Below are 21,800 nucleotides of genomic sequence, written 5' to 3' on the forward strand. Positions count from 1 at the left end.
TAGATAGTGTAGTATTGACAATTAATTAATTAATTAAATTTTTTGATCTTATTAATTTAAAATATCATGCCCCAGACTAGAGAAGCAAAGCAATGGGCACAAAATGGCAGGTTGTTGTTATTTGGTTTTTAAGAGCATTAGCAACTAAGGCCATATTGCTCCGGTGCGGTGGTCATTCCCTGACCTTTCCGCATGCTCTGTATTTGGTGGTGACGGGCTTGAACCCCGGTCCAATCAAGAAGCGTGTGCTACGCACTGCTGCTCCTTCCCACCTGGCTACGGAGGCACCACAAAGTGGCAGGAGTGCTGTGACTCAGGGGAGAACTGAGGTGGGCAATTCTCCCATGCATCCTATGATACGTGGGAGAATTGCCGCCCTAAAAAATGTGCAACTTGTGAAATATTTGCCAAACTCTCTGGAACAGAACATGATCTAGCCAAGGAGGATGTCTTTGTGTGTGTGCCAGGTGCAGAGAGTGTCTAGAAATTAGGTGTCAACTCAGTGCTCTGATGGGCGTCTATGAGAGCTTGAGGGGTAGGGTATATGCCCTTGAAGAAATTAATATGAGGAGCCTGTCAAGCCTTCAAGCTGCCCGACTCAATGCCAGAGATCACTACGGTGCATCAGGCAACACAGAGGCAATCTCCAAGGCAGAATGCACTGGTCCCACAGGAGTTAGGTATTGTTGGTGACTCTATTGTCAGGGAGGCATTGTGTAAAAAGGATAGATGGAATAGGACCAGGGTATGTTAACATCATCAAAAGTTGATGATGTTGTAAAGTAGATATCATCTTTTACGGGCACAAATAATAATACTGTTGTACGTGTTGACATTAAGAATAAGAGATTGCAGATTTACTTAACAAGTTATTGTTATTGTTGTTTGGTTTTTAGGAGCATTAGCAACTAAGGCCATATTGCTCAGGGGATATGCAGTGGTCATTCCCTGACCTTTCCGCATCCTCCGTATTTTTTTGGGCTACGTAAGCTCATACGCTTGCTTTCTTGCATCACATGCCACTATTACTATTCCATTTTGCAATGAGGAAACAGACACTGTCAGAGATGAATGTCAAGATCTACGATGACAATGAAGAGCTCATACTAGATCGTAAATTGTATGAATAGAACTTGAACATTCACAAAACAATTGAAATATGTAAGACGATGTGTCAAGAAAATGATGACAGTTGACCCTGACAAAGCATGCGGTAATGACCTGCATAGCCTTGTAACGCGACTGCGAGAAGAAGACCCCTTTCGAAACTTTTACAATCATATGAACAATAAGATGAAAGTGGATCTAAAGCTCGCCATGCTCAACCGACTCAGTGCAATTGCAAAGAAAAGTGAAAACTTGATGACCAATGAGGACTTGTGCAACTTAATAAGAATGGCCAATGACAAGCAAAAGATTCTACTCATACACGTAATTTGGAGTCTGTTATCTCCCAATCGTGAACCGATTGAAATATTCTTGACCGGCCCAGCTGGTTGCGGAAAAACGTTCATGATTCACCTCTTGATGGAAATATACAACCGCTTCAGTAATACAGACAAGTACTGTAATGCCTATTGTGCTTCAACTGGTAAGGCTGAAGCACATCCAAGATCACTGCCCTCAAGATATCCATTTCTCTGGTTACCAAAAAAGGTTTCTGAATCAAACGTTTTTCGGCAACCAGCTGGTTTAGGCCAGCTCTAAGCACATCCAAGGTCACCTCCCACAATCCTTTACTTTATTTTAAATTTTGCAAGATATCCATTTCTCCAGTTACCAAAAGGTTTCTGTCATGGGTGGCAATGGTTAGCCTAAAGCCACCTAAAGTGGCATGCCCTGAATCATAAACGTCCAAAATTTAGTAGGTGCTGATCTTTGAATCTCTTCACACTGTCAGCCTCAACCTGCAGAGGCAACTTGTTCCAGCAATCAACAACTCACTGGCTAAAAGAAAACCTCGTACAGTCCAGCCTAAAACCCCCTCCACTGTAATTTGAATTTATGGCCCCTAGCTCTGAAATTCTTTAATACAATGAAAATTCCACTCTTATTTTACTAACCTCAACCTCTCTCTCTCTCTCTCTCTCTCTCTCTCTCTCTCTCTCTCTCTCTCTCTCTCTCTCTCTCATAGCCTTACAAACCTCAATCAGGTACCTCCTCTAAGGTACCTGGTTGCTAAGATCTGTAGCCCACATAAACAAAGTCTTTCCTTGTATGGTTGCCCTTTTGCAGATCTCACCATCTGAGTGTTGCCCTTCTTTGGACAATTTCAAGAAGCTCAATGTTATTTTTCAGATAAAGTCTCTATATTTGGACTCAGTACTCCAAATGCAGTCTTACAATTGCTTTGTACAGTGGGATTATGATCAATCACCCTATCTCAATGGGATACTGTTCAATAAACCATGGATAGGACAACATAGGTTATCTGGCTACCTGTTTACACTGCTCTGAAAACTTCATATCTGCCTGTATCGTAACTCCCTGAAGTTATTTAGTTTTGTTTCCCTAGCTTTATCTTCCCCTCATTTGAAATGCTGATATCCTCAGAACATTTTACCAACATCAGCTGTTGCGATAACAAACAAGAATTCTTGAGGTAAGTGCAAGAATTAATTTGACCCATATCATCAAATAAACATGGATCGAAATAATCCCCCCCCCAACTAGCAGCTTCCTCGAACCCTTAAGGTATCCTCAACGATACTGGAAAAATTTTTGCACCACCTTTGTTCAAATGAATACCATCTCTACAAAATAGATTCCTTCTTTCTCCTATCATGTCCGGCAGAACTGCAGACACATACACATTTTGATCTACTAGTGGATTTTTTCAGCATTGTCCTACATTATTCCAACAGATGGTCAGGTCATGTACATTTAATATTGTTAGTCCTCACATGAATAATAATGCTCTCTTTACCTCCCTTAAAATCTGATAATCTGCTGGTAACGTCTGAGGCAATGATCAAGAGTGCAATCCAAAGACATTTTGATAGATATGGCATTCTAAACAACACACAACATGGTTTTGGTAAGGGAAAATCATGTTTAACTAAATTGGCAGGCTATTTTGACACACTTACTCATGAGCTGGATGTAGGGAACAATTTTGACATAGTTTATTTGGATTTTAGCAAAGCATTAATTGGTCCCTCATTAGAGGTTACTGTATAAGCTGGAACTGGCTAGGATTATTACTGGAAAAATTCTAAGATGGATTGTTGGGTGGCTGCAGGGCAGAAGGCAGAGGATTATGATTAATAGATATATTTCAGATTAGTGTAACATCAGGTGCAAGGATCGGTTCTTGGACCACTGTTGTTTCTCATTTTCATAAATGACCTCAGCAAAGGGATAGACTGTGTGATGTCAAAATATAACGTAAAGACTGGCAGAGTTGTTAATGATCAGTGCCAAGCAGTGCTCCTTCAAGGTGACTTGAACAGACTTCAAAGATAGTCAGCAAAGCGGCAGCTATGTTTTAATGCAGCTAAATGCAAGGTCTTACACATGGGGAACTGTAACCCAAAATAAATTATACACTTGCTGGGGTTGAATTAAAAACAGTGGAGGAAGAAAGGACCTGGGAGTTACGATATGGGAAAATATGAAGTTTTCTGAACAGAGTAAACAGGCAGCCAGAAAAGCCTATGGTGTTTTATCAATGATTTATCGAATGTTATCCTGTAGAGATAGGGAGGTCAAAATCCCATTGTATGAGGCAATTGTAAGACCACATTTGGAATAATGTGTTCAAGTATGGAGACCATATCTGAAAAAAGACATTGATCATCTTGAAAGGGTCCGAAGATGGGCATCTTGAATAGTGAGATTGGCAAAAGGATAACCTTATGAGGAAAGATGATTATGTGGGCTACAGAGCTTGGCAACCAAGCACCGCAAGAAGACCCGACTGAGGTTTACAAGGCTCTGAGAGGGGTTAGTAAAATGAACAAGGGTGGAATTTTCACTGTTATAAAGAATTTCAAAACTAGAAGGCATAAATTTAAATTATAGGGGTTGAGATTTAGATTAGATTGTAGGAAGTTTTCTTTTAGCCAGGAAGTTGTTGATTGTTGGAACAAGTTGCCCTCACACGCAGTTGACAGTTTGAAAAAATTCAGAGGTCAAGTGGATAGTTACCTATATGAGGAGGGAAGCATATAATTTGTATTTATTATTATTATTAGTATTAGCTATATGGTGCAAGGAAGCCTGAGGCTTATGCTGCACCAGCCAAAAAAAAAAAAAAAAAATTCCCAAATTACCCTGAGAGAGAGAGAGAGAGAGAGAGAGAGAGAGAGAGAGAGAGAGAGAGAGAGAGAGAGAGAGAGAGAGAGAGACAAAAGTAGAAGGGAATCACCAAGAAAGAGAAGAATGATGATATCCAGCTCAGGACCCTGGGTGTGCCAAGCCCATACTCACCAGATGTGAGCCCCCGGGGTTAAATTTTTTTTAATTTTATCTACTTTTTGTTTGTCAGTGCAGCAAAAGCCAGTGGCTTCCTTACGCTATATAGTGAATACTATTACATATCCATCTATGCTTATTAAAAAAATATGTAGTTATTCCAAGAGGAAGTCTAATAATATAGCATAAAACAGTGTTGGTTAGGCCTGGAATAACTTTACATTTTTGCAATAGCAATGATTCGTTCTTCTCATCAGAAAGTAATTAATTTTCAATTTGTCTTTTCCACTTTTTTGACTAGCTGTTCATTGTTTTTTTAAGATAGTCTCTACCTTTGCTTAATGAACTGACATAGCTAATTCCAAAACCATTTCTCCCAATCTCTGCCAATAATAACTGTTTCACTTGGTGTATAACTTCCTTCAAATTCTTCCTAAATTCTCTTTTACTATTGTCATCACCTCCAGTATGTGGTCTGTATACCTAATTCCTGTATCCCTCATAAATATTTCTAGCCTTCTCTCCCTTACATTTTGTTTCCTAATGTTAACTGTATTTACCATTTTTTAATATCAGCCAATTCAGCACTCCTTCCAATCAATAACCCAACATTCCAAATGATACACAGTTCCCAAACTTGTTTCTTTACCTTCCACCAAGTCTGGTGAGTGGTACCCATGCCTACCTCTCACTGTAACTGACTCCCATTCCTGTCTATAGGGAAGCATTATTGCAACTCTTGACAATTGTTATAGAACTCATGCAGTTTAATGCACAAACATTCTTTGTTATAAGAATGATGGTGCAATAGCAAATTTGCCAGATGCCCAAGCTATGTAAATGTAATAAAAATGGATTATGTTACACAAAAATTTTGTCATAACTAAAATAAAAAAAATATGCTATACTATAAGCTATTTTCTAAAAAGCCAGTAAAAAATGGGTTCATTTTAAAAATTTGGTTGCACATATTTTTCGTCAGTGAGAATGTAGTAGTTAACCTGTATATGAGTAAGATTAAGAAGAAGCTGAAACAGATGAAAGATATATCTATTCCAAATATATCCTAAAAAATTAGAATCTTAGTCAAATATTAGTTCTTACTTCAGTCTCTTCTTCAGCTTCAGCAGAAGCAGTCTGAAGTAATGCTAAGAGTGTGTCCAAAGAATCAGTCTGGGTATGTAGTGATCCTGAAACAGTTATGAAGAAGTAAATAATATAAAATAAAATAAATAAATAAACAAAAAAATATATGTGATGGTAATTAAAATCTTATATAAACTACTGCATTACAATAAAACAAAAAACATGAAACTCCAATGGGCATTAAAAATTTCATTTCGATTTAATTCAAGTGTTAAATATAAATCTTTTTTTCTTTAAGATAGACTAAAGAAGACAGAGAACTAAGAGGGCAGGAAACAGGTTTAAGTGGAAAGTCCAATGAAGGAATGTCTGAAATGTACGCACTCTGCATTTCAGCATAAAAAGTACATCAGTGCACTTTATATTTTATGCTGAAGTAATTTATGATAAAGATAATATACACACTAGGTTCTCTAAAACCAAGAAATTCATTTTATGCAGTTTTTGCTAGTGAAATGACATCTAGTAGGAGAGAAATTTGCAACTCATGAGGGTATGCAGATGATGATGGTTGATGGCTTGCCAACAAAAACTAAACTGTGTTTGCATAGATTGTGGATATGATTACACAAAAAATTCTGTGATGCCACTGTGTGCTGTTGTTATGTTATTCTTATTTGGTTTTTAGGAGCATTAGCAACTAAGGCCATATTGCTCCGGGGATATGTGGTGGTCATTCCCTGACCTTTCGGCATCCTCCGTATCTGGTGGTCACAGGCTCGAACCCTGGTCTAATCAAGAAATGTGTGCTATGCACTGCCACTCCTGCCCATGGAGGTGCCGCCACTGTTATATTTCTGGTTGATAAATAAATAAGTACCTTATTTACAGATTGTCTTGCATCCACTGAAGCAAATTTATTTCGGGACTTCTAAGAACTTTGTATGCAGATCACTTTATCATTTTAAAGTAAAATCAGTTAGAAAGAACCCTCCCTTCGGAAACATATCTACTAACAAAAGAAAGTGTTTCTCGATTCGTGAAAAAATCGAAATTATGCATGAGTTAGAATGTGGCGCAAAAAACGTTGAAGTGTGTGTAAAAAGTTTTGTCTTCTTCAAGTGTATCGACATTGTGGAAGAATAAAGATGTTTACATATTGGCACTGGCAAAGAACACAATAGAATAGAAAAAAAAAAAATACAAATTTAGAAAGTGTGAGGTTACTAATGTTGATGAAGCACTGCTTCAATGGTTCACCAGACAAAGAAGTTCTGGATTTTCAATGGACGGTCCCAATCTTGAAGGGTCAAGATTGGACTGTCCATTGAAATGTTGTGTCCAAATTGTTTAGAAAAAATTTGCTAAACAATTTGGACACAACAATTTTGTGTAACAACAGTTGGCTGGATCGATTTAAAAACCAACATAACACTGCTTATGCAAAAATTAGTGGAGAATCTCAATCTGTAGAATGGACATAGGTGTAATCAAATGAATCGATTGACTGTGTTTGGGCAGAAATCAAGAAAGATTTCACTGACGAAGACATCTACAACGCCGACAAAACAGGACTCTTTTATAATTTGACAGCTGACAATACATTTAAATTCAAAGGGGAAAAAATGAGTTGGTGGAAAAAAATCAAAGGCTTGTTTGACAGTGCACAAATATGACAGGAACCGATAAAAAAAAAAAACAAAACGTTTTGTTATCGGAAAATCGTTAAAACCTCGGTGTTTCAAAAATGTAAGGAAACTTCCTGTGGATTACACTGCAAACAAGAAAGCTTGGATGACTTCAGATATTTTTTGACAATAAGTAAATGATTGGAAGAAGGAGCTATTCAAAAAGAAGAAAAATATTTTATTGTTAGTTGATAATTGTCCTGCACATCTCCAGATTCAAAATTTGTCCAACATTAAGCTAGTGTTTCTGCCTCCCAATGCAACATCAATTTTACAATGAATGGACATAGGTGTAATCAAGAGTTTGAAAAGGATTTTATAAAAGATTTCTAGTTTTACATCTGATCAGACAAAGAGAACAGAAACTTACTGAGTCTATATCGATATTGGATGCTATAAATATATTGAATGATGCGTGGAACAAAGTTACTTCAACAACCGTATCAAATTGCTTCAAAAAATCGAAATTAAATTTCAAGTGTAGATGAAGAAGATGGAAATGAAGAAAACAACTTACCATTATCCGAATGGTTGCTACGTAACAATGTTGTAGGTTTTAATACAGATAACATCAATGAATTTGTACGAGTCGATGACAACTTATTAACTAGTGGTCTTCTTACAGAGAGTGACATTGTACATGCTGTGTTCAACAAAGACGATAACGACGATGGTAAAGACAATGATTGTGGTGATGATATGATGGCAATTGAAAATGAATAAAAATCAGTGCCGACAATCTCACAAGCGCAATGGACACATCAGTCAATTTTTTTGAAGGAACTGAGGCAAGTAATGAGACTTTTAATGCACTGAGTGTTTTAAGGGAAAACTTAAGAAATATTAAAGTGAAATCTTTAAAACAAACATCAATTTTAAGATTCATAAATAATGACTACTTGAAATCATGTTTATTATTAAACAGTATTGTTTTTAATTACAGAGAAATAAACTGGTTTTAAAATTACAAACGAATAAATTGTCTAATATTAATTGTATTGTACAAGAATACAATACAAGAATATTATACAAATAATATGTAAGTATATATTTATATTATTTTTCTCTCTCTAATATTTATTTTGTTTTTTGAATCTATCTTTTTATCAAGTTATTGAGAATTTAAAAAAACAGGAGATAGATTTAACTTATAATTGATATAAAGTGTTCATTGTTTAACGGCCCCAGGGGTTCCTCATCTTCGCTATCACCGATATAGCGAGTAGTGGTTATAATGAGGAAATTGTCGGTCCCTTGATGCTCATTATAACCAAGTTTGACTGTACTTGTTTTCATAGTATGTTATATTCTTTTATGACTGCTTTGTTTGTGCTTGAAGACTTAACTCTATCTTCTTCTTCAAGAGGAGTGTTTCCATTTACAATGGGTTTCCTCAGCCTACAAGTTATTTTTTGGTAGGGATTTTTTCCCGCCAGAAAGTGTGGTTCAAGGTGTCTTGGTTGGTTAAGCCTTGGGTTGTCATGCACTCCCGTATCCATGTCCTCTTAGCCCTTCCTCTTCTCCTTCTTCCAGGAGCTATCCATTCCAGCATAGCCTTTGGATATCTGGTTTCTCCCATCAGTTTTACATGTCCATACCATGTTAAATGCTTTTCTTTGATAGTGTCAATATTCTTTTTCACTTCCATTTTCTCTCTTGTCTTCATTCCGTTTTCTGTCTCTTCTAGAAGTTCTTGCTGAGCGTCTCCAAAAATCCATTTCTGTGGAGAGCAATTTGCTTTCCACTCGCCTATTCAACGTCCAGGTTTCTGCTCCATACAATAGAAGACTTTGTACAATCGTTTGAAATATAAGTTTCTTTGTTTAATTTAGGATATTTCTGCTCCATAGAACAGAATTTAACATGCCGATAGCCTTTCTGCCATCTGCAATTCTCTTATTGATCTCTGCTTGGTATGATCCATCACTTTGTAAGATTGATCCCAAATATTTGAATTTATTGACTTGTTTGATTTTAAAACCTGCAATATTTAGAATGTGTCCTGATCCTGAAGACAGCATTTCAAATCTTGCTAAAATTGATTTTTAGACCCCATTGTTTATATTCCTCAAACAATTGACGACATGCATGGTCTGCATCTTCTAAGTATTGTACTATCACCACCTGATCGTCTGCAAAAAGTATATTGTGAATATAGGTGTTCTTATTAATTGGCAATCCCATTTCATTGAATTTTTTTGACCAGGATCTTAGGCAGATGTCGACATAAATTTTGAAAAGTGTTGGTGGCATGCAACAGCCTTGTAATAAGCCTTTTGAAGTGTGGAATTCAGATGACAAAACTGATCCCACTTTAATTCTGCATCTATTATTCCTGTAAATCGTCTTAATAATGTTAATCAGTTGTCCATCAATATTTGCCTCTTTCAGTGTTTCCCATAAGAGTTTTCTTGGAACACTGTCATATGCCTTTTCAAGGTCAATGAAAATCAAAGATTTCTTTTCCTTTCAATTAGCATTTTTCAAGGATCTGTCATACTGTTGAGATTTGGTCTATACATGACCTCCTGGCTGAAAAACCACTTTTCTTCTGACACCTCGATTCAGCTTCTAAATGGTTCCTGATCCATTTTCCAAGAATCTTTAACAGTGGGTTCATGACACACATTCCTCTGTAATTTGAACAGCTTTTCCGATTGTCCTTCTTATAAATTGATGTAATATATCCCGTTGTCATTTCTTTCGGCATTTCTTCTCTCAGTATACCATTTAACAGTTTTTGTATCAGAACAGCCACTCCTCTGCCTCCGTATTTCAGAAGTTCCATATAAACTCCTCCAGGTCCAGGTGATTTGCCACTCCTTCCTTTAGCAAGAGTTCCACTTCCCTAACAGAAACTTTTAAGCCAGAGTCTTCTTCACCGAAATCCTCCACTTGTCTTGAACTCTTTCCCAGTCTTCTTTTAAAAGTCCTTCATAGTACTTCATCCAGTCTTTCAAAGGTATTAATTGCAATCCAGCCTTGTGTTTATTCTGTATTCTCAAGTTTTTAAGGACCTTCCACGATTCTGCTGATTGCTTGAAGCCCAATTTGCTATTAATAGTAGTGCATTTCCTTTCCCATTCTTCATTTTTACTACCGACAGATTGGCCATTTTCTTCTTTTCAACATAAATGTTCCTATATGTATCATTCCTATCACCTAGCCATTTCTGATATGCAATTTTTTTTCGTCTACAGCAGCTCTAACTTTCTCTGTAATCCAGGTCTTTTTTTATAATATTTTTTTAATATTTGTAGAATTCTTCAGTATTACCTTTTATCTCTGTGTTAATTTCAGCATCCAATTTCTGGGTGAAGTTGTTTCTAATGCTGTTGTCCTGAAGTAGTTCAACGTTAAATTGATCCACCTGTAGCATTTCTCCTTCCCTGCATTGTTGGTTGTCCACGCTTATTTTCTTAATCCAGTTCCATCTCAGTGTTGTTTTCACAAGAAAATGGTCAGATTCACATTCAGTTCCTCTATAAACTCTGACATCTTTCAACATATGTCCCTGAATGTTTTGAAATAATGTAATCTGAAACTGATCTAATTTGTCTTGTCTCCTGTGATCAAATATATTTATGTATATCCTTGTGTTGGAAAAATGTATTGTTTATTCTCAAGTCAAACTGTTCACAAAGATTGAACAGTCTATCTCCGTTGTTGTTCCTCTCTTTCTCTACAAATCTTCCAATAAGTTTGCTATTTTGTTCAGTTCCTACTCTTGCATTGAGATCCCCCATTAAAAATATCTCTTTGTTCTTAGGGATTTTTTCTATTAGTTTTCTCACATCTTCCTAAAATTCATCCTTCAAGGTATCAGCCGTGTCATTAGCCGGGGCATATATTCTCAAAATACATATTTCTCTCCCATACATTGTCAATTCCAGTAAGATCATTCTTTCATTAATAAAAGAAAAAATTGCCAGTTTTTGATGTTATGTCTCAATTTCTTTTTAACAGCAATAGAAACTCCTGCTCTTGCTCTTTCACTCTTATCGACTCCACTCCAAAAATGGTAGTATTCTCCCATTATTTCCTCTCCACATCCCTTTTTCTTTGTCTCCGATAACACAACAATGTCTAAATTGAATTTTTGCAGTTCATCCGGAAGAAAGTTTCTTTTAGTTGAAAGACCTTGAATATTCCAGCATCCCAAAATCATTGTCCTTTTCTGTTTGCCGAGTTGTTTCCAAAAGTGCAGTCCGTTTTCATTTTCACTTGTAGGCTGTTTAGCATTTGTGTATTTTTTACACTGAACAAGGAGTTAGCCCGTTGCAGCAACCCCAACCTGGAGGACCAGGGTATCTCTCTTAGTCTGGCCCTTAACCTGTCTGGCTTGGGAGGCTCTACCTGTTGTTGGTTTTTTTTTTTTAGGAGCATTAGCAACTAAGGCCATATTGCTCCGTGGATATGCGGTGGTCATTCTCTGACCTTTCTGCATTCTCCGTATTTGGAGGTCACGGGTTCGAACCCCGGTCTAATCAAGAAGCATGTGCTATGGCACTGCTGCTCCTGCCCACCTGGCTACGGAGGCGAGGCCCTACCAGTAGCTAAGCTACTGCTGACTTAGCTCTCCGGGACATGCAAGCCTCCCACCACAAGGTGAAGAATACCATAGGGGGAGCGTAACTCTATAATTTAATTTATTACATACTTGTCCCATCTCTATGATCAATCATAATCTTATAATATATTTTGGCTGTTGCAGCATAAGCCATAGGCTTTCTTGCACCATGCGGCCATTACTAATACTAATATATATTGAGTAATGTTTAAAACAGTTGGAAACTGAATCTTTCATGATAAAAATAAAATAAAAAGGTACAGCAAACATCAGAGGCAGCAAAAAGCATATTCCTCTACATGATGCTTAAAATATAACCATACAAATAAATTAGAATGAGAGTTAAAAATAAAAAATAAAATTATGCCAGCAGGAGAAGAGCAAAAATAGTCGAAATTAAACTTAAGAATTAAACCAAACAGGGAAGGAAGAGAGAGGTAACAAGAGTAAAAATATTGCAGCAGAAAATCTCTAAGATAATTTTGAACATCTAATTATAATTCATTAAATTTTGAACATCTAATTATAATTCATTAAATTTTGAAAGCCAATTAAAATAGAAATTTAACGGTGCCCCCTCTGACGGGCACCAAGTCCAAATTTATGTGAAGTATCACCAACAGAGATCTAGACCACTACAGTAAAATAAAACAAAAATAAACCAAAAATAGACTGACCATTATGCCCCATCTCAAAAGAGGAACACAAGGCCAATAATGGTCAGGGAATCGCTGCATTTCGATCACTAGACAAAACGCCGCAAAGGTGAGTCGATCGAAAGATCAGTCCGCCACCTGATCCATTTATTTGTATGGTTATATATATATATATATATGTGTGTGTGTGTGTGTGTGTGTGTGTGTGTGTCCCTGCACTGGGGTCATAATTTCACTTATTTTTACATTTAGGCCATTTTTATTGTCTGGCCTTTTTTTTTTTTGTCATATTTGGATGAAATTTTTGAATTTGATGTTAAAATAAGCCCGAGTGTCACTGTTTAGATTTTAAGATTTCTACACTTAAAATCTGTCTTATTTTTTCCCGATGGGAAACTTGTTCTACATCCTTTGTTTAGTCTAAAACATCATCAGTTTATTTCTGAAATGAAAGTACTGTAAACTTATTTTACTTTCTAGAGATTACTTATTTTACTAACTTCTACTATCTAGAGAAAACAAAATACTATTATAGTACAATGGTTTTAGCAAGAAAAGTTGTGGCATAACTCCAATAATACAGTTAATATAGCTAAACATGCATATGAAATAAATATCCCATATAACCACTACGCTTACATTATTTATTTATTTTTCCAAATAAAATCAGTTTACATTCATTTTCAGAAGTACGTTGATGACGTTTGTCAGCCCAAATATGGTAAAAAGTTTCATATGACAAGTAGTCTAATCTAAAAATATGCAAGATAGACCGGTGCTTTTTAAATGAACTGTCACACGTATTTTGCCATACTGGGTAAAACCTGTTTGCCGACATATTCTTAATCACCAACTGACACATGGTGTTCATTTCATTCTTGACCAGAGGGAATAAAAATAATGAGAAATATTTGTGGCTGCACAAAAATATCTCTCATTATTTTTATCCCCTCTGGTCAATAATGCCATGAGTAAGTATTCCATTGTCATATTAAAAATGAGTAAAGCTGCTGATGGCATGAAATTTTTTTTAATATAAAAAAATAAACAAATATTTTATACCTTAGTGGTCAAAGAGCCATAGTGGACATAGCATGTATCTGTCAGTGGTATCAGTGGTCCTCCACGAAACAGCGTAAAAGTGTCACTGTGAAGTAGCAAATCTGCCAAGGCCAAATAAGGGTGTGAGTAGTGTGGGTATCGTGAATATAGTGTTCTTCATCTGGCCCTCAACAGGAAGGTGGCATTCCAGCATCTGTCCATGGCATGAGGAGCCGGGCCAGGTCAGCAGAGGGATTCCTGTCAGGGTCTACCCCTCTTGCTAAGGAAGGAAGATGACTCAAGGTGTGAAGTAAGGACAGAGGGAAGGGAGATAAAGTGTTGAGAAACAGGGGAAATAATGCAGAGAGGGTCCTTCAGGAAAGCAGATCAGAATCCGTTAGTGGGAGTGCCAAGAGATCTACAGGAAACGCACTCCTTTCCTAAAGAGGGAGAGTGCAGGCACAGAGACATCCCACACTAACACAGTGGTCTTGGATGGGCATCCTGTGTTGGGGGGTACCCTCTCCTGTCCCCCTTCACTACTACCTCCCCTCTATCTTTCTACCACTACATCTCCCCACTCCTCTTTCCCAACCTTCACTTTTTTTTTTTTTTGGCCCTCCCTCGTTGTAGCCTTGGCTCAGGGTTTGCTCCTGAGCTTTTACACTCCCTACTGCCTGGCCCACCCCCTCGTGGCACTGGACAGTAAACTAGATTTTTGTGTCAAAATACAAGCCCCTAGGCTAAGAGGCTGGATGAACAACACGAACAACATAACCCTCACTAACACTACACAAATCTTTCCCTTACAGAGATATAATCAACACAGAGTTAAAAGTGGAGTTTGTGAGAACCCCCAGAGCTACATTACAAATAACACTATACTAATATAGTGGTCTGCAAGGAAATCCTATCCCAAAGGATTTGCAATGACCTCAAGGTTTCATGCTTGATTGCTGAAAAGACTGGGATCAGGTGTAGCCCAGATGAGTGGACTAGTCAGGAGCCAGTTGGATGGCAGGTGCGGATACAGTGGCCAGAAGGTGTCTTCTTCACTTAAAGAGAGTTGTACAAAATTGTGGGAAGGTGATGAAAGTTTCCTTGTTTACAATCAGGGAATGGAGCAAATTAAGGTCTTGAAGGAGGAGCAGTTGCCTAAGGTCAAGGTAAACCACACAGTCATGTAGGAGATGAGCCTATTCTTCCTTCTCGCTGCAGATACAGGTGTCATCCTCAACTATTCCAAATTGCTTTAGGTGGGCCTTGATGGAACCATGGCTGGTCAGCAAGAATGTGGTTTCCAGGCTCGGAGTAAACCATGCCAGGGTGTTTGGTTAAGAAGTTGATGTCAGGTATGAATTTTCTGGTGGCTTCGTTTTTGCTTCCAGAGGACCAGCAGGACTACCATAAGTTGGTAATTTCGGATCACAAGCCACAGTATGGTTGTCTTCAATGAGAATGGAAATTCCCAGGATGTTGGTTTGTACATTGGCCCTAGCTCTGAGGAGGCCACAAAAGGCAATGTAAAGATGCAGAGGGAGCTTACTTGAGATCACTTGGAGTGGTGGTGATTCTGCAAGCTCTGGTCATTTGAAGTAAGAAGTGTAGCTGGATTTGGTTGAGTATATTTGTAAAAGCCATCGTTTTCACCCTGTGGAACCATACAGAGACACCATATGAGGTTATGGAAGAAATACAACTATGTACATCAGGTTAAGGGTCCAGCCTTTAAGCCCCCAGTCTGTCTGGGGCACTTGTGCAAGCATAGCTGTGTATTTCTTGACTTTGCCCTTGATATGGTCCAGGTGTGGTGTAAAAGTCCATTTGTGGTCGAATAGGATTCCTAGATATTTCACTGTAGTGCTGAGTTTCAGGAACTTACCATGAATGCAGATTATAGGGGGTCTTCTGATGTCTAGAGTACCCTTAATTAGGACATCCTGGTTTTCGTAGAGGAGACAGTCAGCTCGTGTGTTTCAGCCAATTTGAGAGTGCAGTCAGGGCATGATTGGCCTGGGAGGATCCCTCAGGGAGAATGACGAGAACATCCACATAAGCAAACATGGTGGTTTGCTGGAAGGAGTTGCAAAGCTATTACAGTTGCAACAACTGTTTACATATTGCCTTTTTAGGGTTTTAATTGTTCTAAAAGTGGCTCAACCTACTGGGGCGAACCCCCTTCTGTGTGCTCTCTGGAGGCTTGCAGCTTTCAGTTGGGACCTGAGCGAAAGTAGTTCCACAGCCCACTAAGGAACATTCTTGGAGAGTCTTCTCTGCTTTTTCTTGAATTCATTATAGGCCGTTGTTATAACGTAAGTGACCAGCTCCACTTTGGAGGTAGCAGGCAACCCCTACTCCTCCAAGGAGTATTGCAGAAGGATAGGTCTTACAGAGTAGTCGAAGACTTCCCAGTTAGCGAATATGATGGAATATTCCATCATATTCGCTAACTGGGAATAAGATGGAATATCTTACGGAGTCATTAGGCTGGAGTCTGCAAGCTGAACGACTGCTCATGATGTTAAATGTAATAACCCTGTGGTCACACGTAGTGAGGAACTCATTGACTTTCCAGTTGGAGATGCTCCTGACAATAGTGGGAGAAGCGGCTGTGATGTTGATGTTTGATTCGCCTGTTGAAGCAAAGAATGTAGAAGGCTGGTTTGGCATGTTAAGGATGACCACGTCATGGGATGCCATAAAGTCACTGACCAAAGCACTCCTAGCATTTGTAGTGGTTTGAACTAGAGTGGAAATTTTGTGTTGGTGTCAGCAGCCATGATAATGCTGTTGTTCCCAAGAAGAGATAGGACATAGTCCAGTTCTGCCAGGTGTGGCAGAATGTCCAGCAAGTACTGGAAGTATGCTGTGAGGAAAGAGATGGCCCAAAATCACTCTCCAGGGTGGCTGCAGCAAGGTGCAGAATGTATAAATCTGGGTTCCTTATGGCAATGGCAGCATAGCAGTCACCGGCAGAGACTTTAATTTTACAGTACGAGTGAGGTTAACTGACAGCCTCACTTTTGGAGCAATACAGCTCTTGAAGGGGAAACACATCAATGTTAAGTTCTATCATAACTTGGTGGAGTTGATTTGCCACAGAGGCTTTCTGCACATTTACTTGTGCTATGGAAATGCTGTGAAGGCTGGCGAATAGTTGGCTTGTCATATTGTCTGCTGCTCGACAATAAATAGGGCAAATTCTGTGCGGACCACATGGTCAGATGGCTTATTGGCAAATTTACAGTTGCCACATTGTGGAGGGAGAGCCTTGTCTAGGCAATCCTTGAACATATGTCCCTTTTAAACAGAGAGCCTGCAAACTGCTTTCCTGCAGATGCACCGGGAAGAGGTATGCCTGTACCCCAGACAGTTGTAGCACTTCGTGACTGGCACAAAGTCTCTGAACCTGTGTGAGCCCCAGAAATATCCTGTCTTGGGCAAAAAGAATACATCTGATTGCTGGGATAACCTCAATAACCCAGTTTAGAATATTTAAAGCCCTGAATCTGGTGGAGAACAACAGCCTGACCTGGTCTTTGATTTTCTGCTGTTCAAAGTAATCTGTAAGGTTTTTGGCATGGATTTCTCTAAGTAGATCATGTTTGCTTATGGAGCTGTCGATGTCAAAGATGAGCTGTGAAGGGCCCCCTCTGTTTTGGGACTTCAGCAGAAAGACCCAGCTCTGCAATCCCATCGCAGTTTTTAATGGTGTCAGCCTCTTCCTTGGAAGCTGCTTCAATCATAATCCCCTTGTCTCTGATGGTGTGGACGTTTTTCATCCTGACATTTGTCAGCTTTGGCTTCAAGGATGTCATTACTTGGGATTTAACCTCATTACTGTTGAGAGGACAGTTTCGCCCAGCCTTTATGATAACATGTTTTTGGATCAGCAGAGGGGAAGGCACAGGTTGCTTCAATGCAGCTGCATAATAGACCATCTGGCACAGTTTGTCATTTGTTAAAATTGACTTTGTAAATGGTGATAATTGTGCCTTTCAAGCTTCCCTTGGTTTAGACAAACTGTCTGCCATCATATGGAAGGAAGACTGTATTTTGCATCTGTAGTTTCTCATTGTCATGAATGTCAGGTATGAAATACAGGAGAGTACAAACCAACTTCTCCATAGTTGTCCAGGCCTTGGAGAGCTTTTTCTTTTTTGTTTGCAAGGGTGGCTTCCAATTTGCAGCACAGGCATGGTATAATGTCAATGTAGGGTTCTTGGAGATGTGAATGGGAGAGGGGGGGGGTAAATCCCTGGTCCTGTGCTACCAGATTTGTATTTTTTTTCTTAGGCATATCTAGCTTGGTAGCCTTCTTTAGACGTTTTCTGATTTTTTGTTTCTTCTTTGGGGGATTAGCAGGGTCCAGAACCAGAGAGCTCCCTTCGTGGGCTTCATTCACACCCAGCACAGCCTCTTCTTCTTCCACAGGATTAGTAGTATGTGCTGAATTAGTGAGTTTCTTGCATTTCATTTCCTTAATTTCCTCTTGATTTTTGCTGAGATGGAGACCATGTGGTTCATCAGGCTGATCTACGTAGAAATGATATGGCATTCCACATCAGGTGCTTCTTGTTCATCTTCACTAGCAGTTGGGTCTGTCGAAACATTGGACTCGTGGGGCACTTCTTGGATTTTTACTGGGGTGAGGGGGGGGGAAAAACCATCCCCGAACATGATTCCCCATCAACAGATGGTCTAACATCCTGCCCCCCTGACCTTTGAGATGACTATGATTGGTGACTTCTTTTGGTTTCTGGATCCAACATTATTTCATTAATGGTGGTGGGATGGAAGTTCTCATACAGACCTCACAGCAAAATTGGATGGCTTCAGATTGATAGGTAAATGTTTTCAAAAGAAAAAATTTCTAATTATTTTTTTCTTCAGATTTTTCTTTTAGAAAGAAAAAGATATATAGCTTGGAATTTGTGCAGAACGACATATTTCAACTGTAGAATAACTGCCCACAGATACGAGGGTGGTTCAATAAAGAATCACCCTAACCTAGTTGCAGAGGTGCTAGCCTGTTGATTCTTGGCACAGGTTTTAGTCCTCTACATAGCCACCGTGGAGATTTACACATTTTCCCCATTGATGGATGAGGCTACGGATACTGTTTTTTGTAGAAGTGGTGAGGTTGGTCTTTGAACCATGACTCTGTTGCAGAAATGAGTGTCTCGTCATCATGGAAGTGGGTCCTCTGAAGAAATGATTTAAGGGAAGGAAACGAAGTCCAATGGTGCAAGAGCGGGTGAGTAGACTGGATGGGGCAGTATTTCATATCCACAAGTGGCTGCTTGTGTTGTTGCAATTTCAGAAGTGTGAACTGTTATCAGCCATATAGCAGTGCAAGGAAGCCTGAGGCTTATGCTGCACAAGCCAAAAATTTCTGAGTTACTGAGAGAGAGAGAGAGAGAGAGAGAGAGAGAGAGAGAGAGAGAGAAGTAAGAGGGAATCACCAAGAAAGAGAAGAATGAAGATATCGAGCTCAGGACCCTGGGCGTGCCAAGCCCATACTCTTCAGATGCAAGTCCCTAGGGTTACTGGGGCATTGTCTTGAAGCATTCTCACACCTTTGGACAGTGTGCCATGCCTACATGTTTTGATGTTCTCCTGTAATTTCATGGACTGCTTTTTACTTTCAGGATTGAAATGGTGTATCCAACTTTCATCCTGAGTGATTAGACGAGAGAAAAAGTCTTCCTCATTTTTTTTTGGCACAGGGCAAACAACTCTTGTGATTTCTATTGTCGATCAGTCTTCTGGAAACCAGTCAATAATTGGGGAATCCATTTTGCACTCAATTTCCTTAAATGGAGTTGATCTCGAAGGACTGTTTTAACAGAGCTCACACTAATCTTCACCTCCAGGGACAATCACGCCCAGATATCCAGCGATCTTCCATGATCAACGACTCCACTTTTCTGATTGTGCTGCCATCAATAGCCGAATGGGGACAACCTGGAATGGGCTCAGATTCTACCGATGTTAGACCACACCTAAACTGTCTATGCCAGTGCTTCACAATGCCATAGGATGGCGATGGGGCTTCATCCTTATATACAACAGTCATCTCCTCATGGATTTCTTTAGGAGATTTCCCCTTCAAGAAAAGATACCGGATTATGGCTCTGGCTTCAACTTTGTCCATGATACTATTTCGTCACACATTCAGCTCTGTAAGAGAAAAACAAATTAAAACACAGGGCTGAAATTTTACACCTTTAGTACAGAGATATGTATGATGCTACACACAAAATATCATGATTCTGCGGAAATGTGGAAATAGGTGAGTGCGATTCTTTATTGAACCACCCCCAATCTGTGACAAATGTTGTCACTGTTTTACATGCCAAGTAAAAAGTAGGTCATTTGACCTTGCTTGCCATCCCAAGCATGGTCAAAGTTCAGCATGGTAATATAAAGCAAGCAGCATAAATGGCAGCAATACATACACTGTTCAGTAAGTAATTAAAGTAATTAAAGTATAAAAATTATTTACATTAGCAGCAAAAAAGTGTGCAAAAGCAGTCGGGTATAAAATATAAGTGTCCCAGCATGAGGCATAGCATATCCATATTACATTAAATTCATTGCAAAACACTTAATACAAATAAACCAGGAGCCTGAAAAAACATGACTCTACAGCTCCCTACAGCCTACAACCTTGGCCATTCAAAGAGGCCGTCCAAAACAGCTTAACTTGACAAGCTTAAAATATGACCATGAATGAATACTTCCCATTGAATTTTTTTTCCCCTCAGTTGACAATGGCATATACAGTGGATTCCGGTTATTTGGGCCACCGGTTAATCGGGGCAAATCTTAAAAAAACAGAACTCAATCGAGAAAATAGCCAGGGTTTACTTAATTGGGACAACATGCTGTTTAATTGGGGCAGGAGGCCACAGCACTGGAGATTACCCTACGATTGTCTCTGACTGTACCAAGTCTGTTTGTTATTTGGTTTTTAGGAGCATTAGCAACTAAGGCCATATTGCTCAGGGGATAATGTGGTGGTCATTCCCTGACCTTTCCACATCCTCTGTATTTGGTCATGGGCTTGAACCCCGGTCTAAAAGCGTGTGCTACGCACTGCTGCTCCTGCCCACCTGGCTATGGAGGCACCCTGTACCACGTGGTTTGGTCGGATTTCTGGAGGTCACAACCATAAAAAAATTAGCAGTCACCTGTTTATTGGGCTTTTCTGTTAGTAAAATCTATCATAAACGGATAGTAAACTCGATCTTATTGAATTTGCGATAATACCAACAGCTGGAATTCTGTGGGTTATCATGATGAAATGTGTTTACACTTCCATGAAATCTTCAATCATATAAAAAAAATTAATTTTCAGAATCTTCTCTCTCTCTTCGTTCCTATTTTTAAAGCTTCATAACTTGTTACTCCGTTCTCACTTGCATGTATCGTGTTACTTGCAATTTGTGTGTGCCATGTTCTTTGTTATTGATTGCTTATCTTTTTACTGTTTTAAATTTTAACCCCCACCCACAAATGTCAGTGAACAGAAATGTCAACTAGTTAGTATGTACATATTACAGTACGTATTAATTATTCTGATTATCACATATATTCTTCCGATCTTCACATATCATTTAATTTTTTTAATTGGTAAGGTAATAAAGGGTAAATTTGTGCTTAATATAGATTTACTTTTATAGCCTGTTGATAATATTCCTCCTATTTTCGCTAATTAGAATAGCTGTTTAATAGAATTAAAATTCAATTCACAAATGTGATTACAATGACTGGCGATTACTACACATCGTATAGTGAACCAATTGTAAAGCGGGGGTCCATTGTATTTTTAACTGATTATGTGAAACTTCGGATAATTGGGGCAGCTGCTTAATCAGCCAAAATGCACTAGTCCCGATGTGTCTCAAATAACTGGAATCGACTGTATATTATAAAAATGAAATTTCATATTCATAATGGGAAGCTTACATTTTTTTTTACAAACTCTCCTAACATAAATAGTGTAAGGGGTATTTTTTACATCAACTTGAAAAACTAACAACACTGTCCTGAGTGTTGTAATATACATCTCATTAAAATTTATTTTTCAGCTCAAATACAAAAAGATGTGCAAATTTCAGGCCTGGCACTGGGTTTTTGGCACCCCTATGTAGAAATGCATTTTGCACCCTTGAAGATTGTAATGAATAATACAATTCTGAATAAATAGAAATCAAAATACATTTTTTATTAATTTTATTTACTTCAATTACATTCTCACTTTACTTGTTTTAATATTGACAAAATCATGTACAAGTTCGGATACATTTAATTGTTTGCAAATATTGTGTTCTATAT

General features: G+C 38.6%; 1 protein-coding gene across 3 annotated transcripts in view; it reads right to left on the reverse strand.

Moving 5' to 3' along the window:
• Positions 1-21,800, reverse strand: part of LOC150088697 (vacuolar protein sorting-associated protein 37C-like) — a 104,700-nt gene that overhangs the window by 22,916 nt on the left and 59,984 nt on the right. For all 3 annotated transcript variants that reach the window (XM_090370862.1, XM_090370861.1, XM_090370860.1), the window contains one exon: positions 5,521-5,606. In XM_090370862.1, the coding sequence (XP_090226988.1) occupies positions 5,521-5,606 (86 nt within the window). The remainder of the gene's footprint in view (positions 1-5,520; positions 5,607-21,800) is intronic.

Source organism: Mastigoproctus giganteus, chromosome 3 (assembly GCF_048544385.1).
Source record: "Mastigoproctus giganteus isolate SK-2022 chromosome 3, ASM4854438v1, whole genome shotgun sequence".
NCBI classification, from domain to species: Eukaryota; Metazoa; Arthropoda; class Arachnida; order Uropygi; family Thelyphonidae; genus Mastigoproctus; species Mastigoproctus giganteus.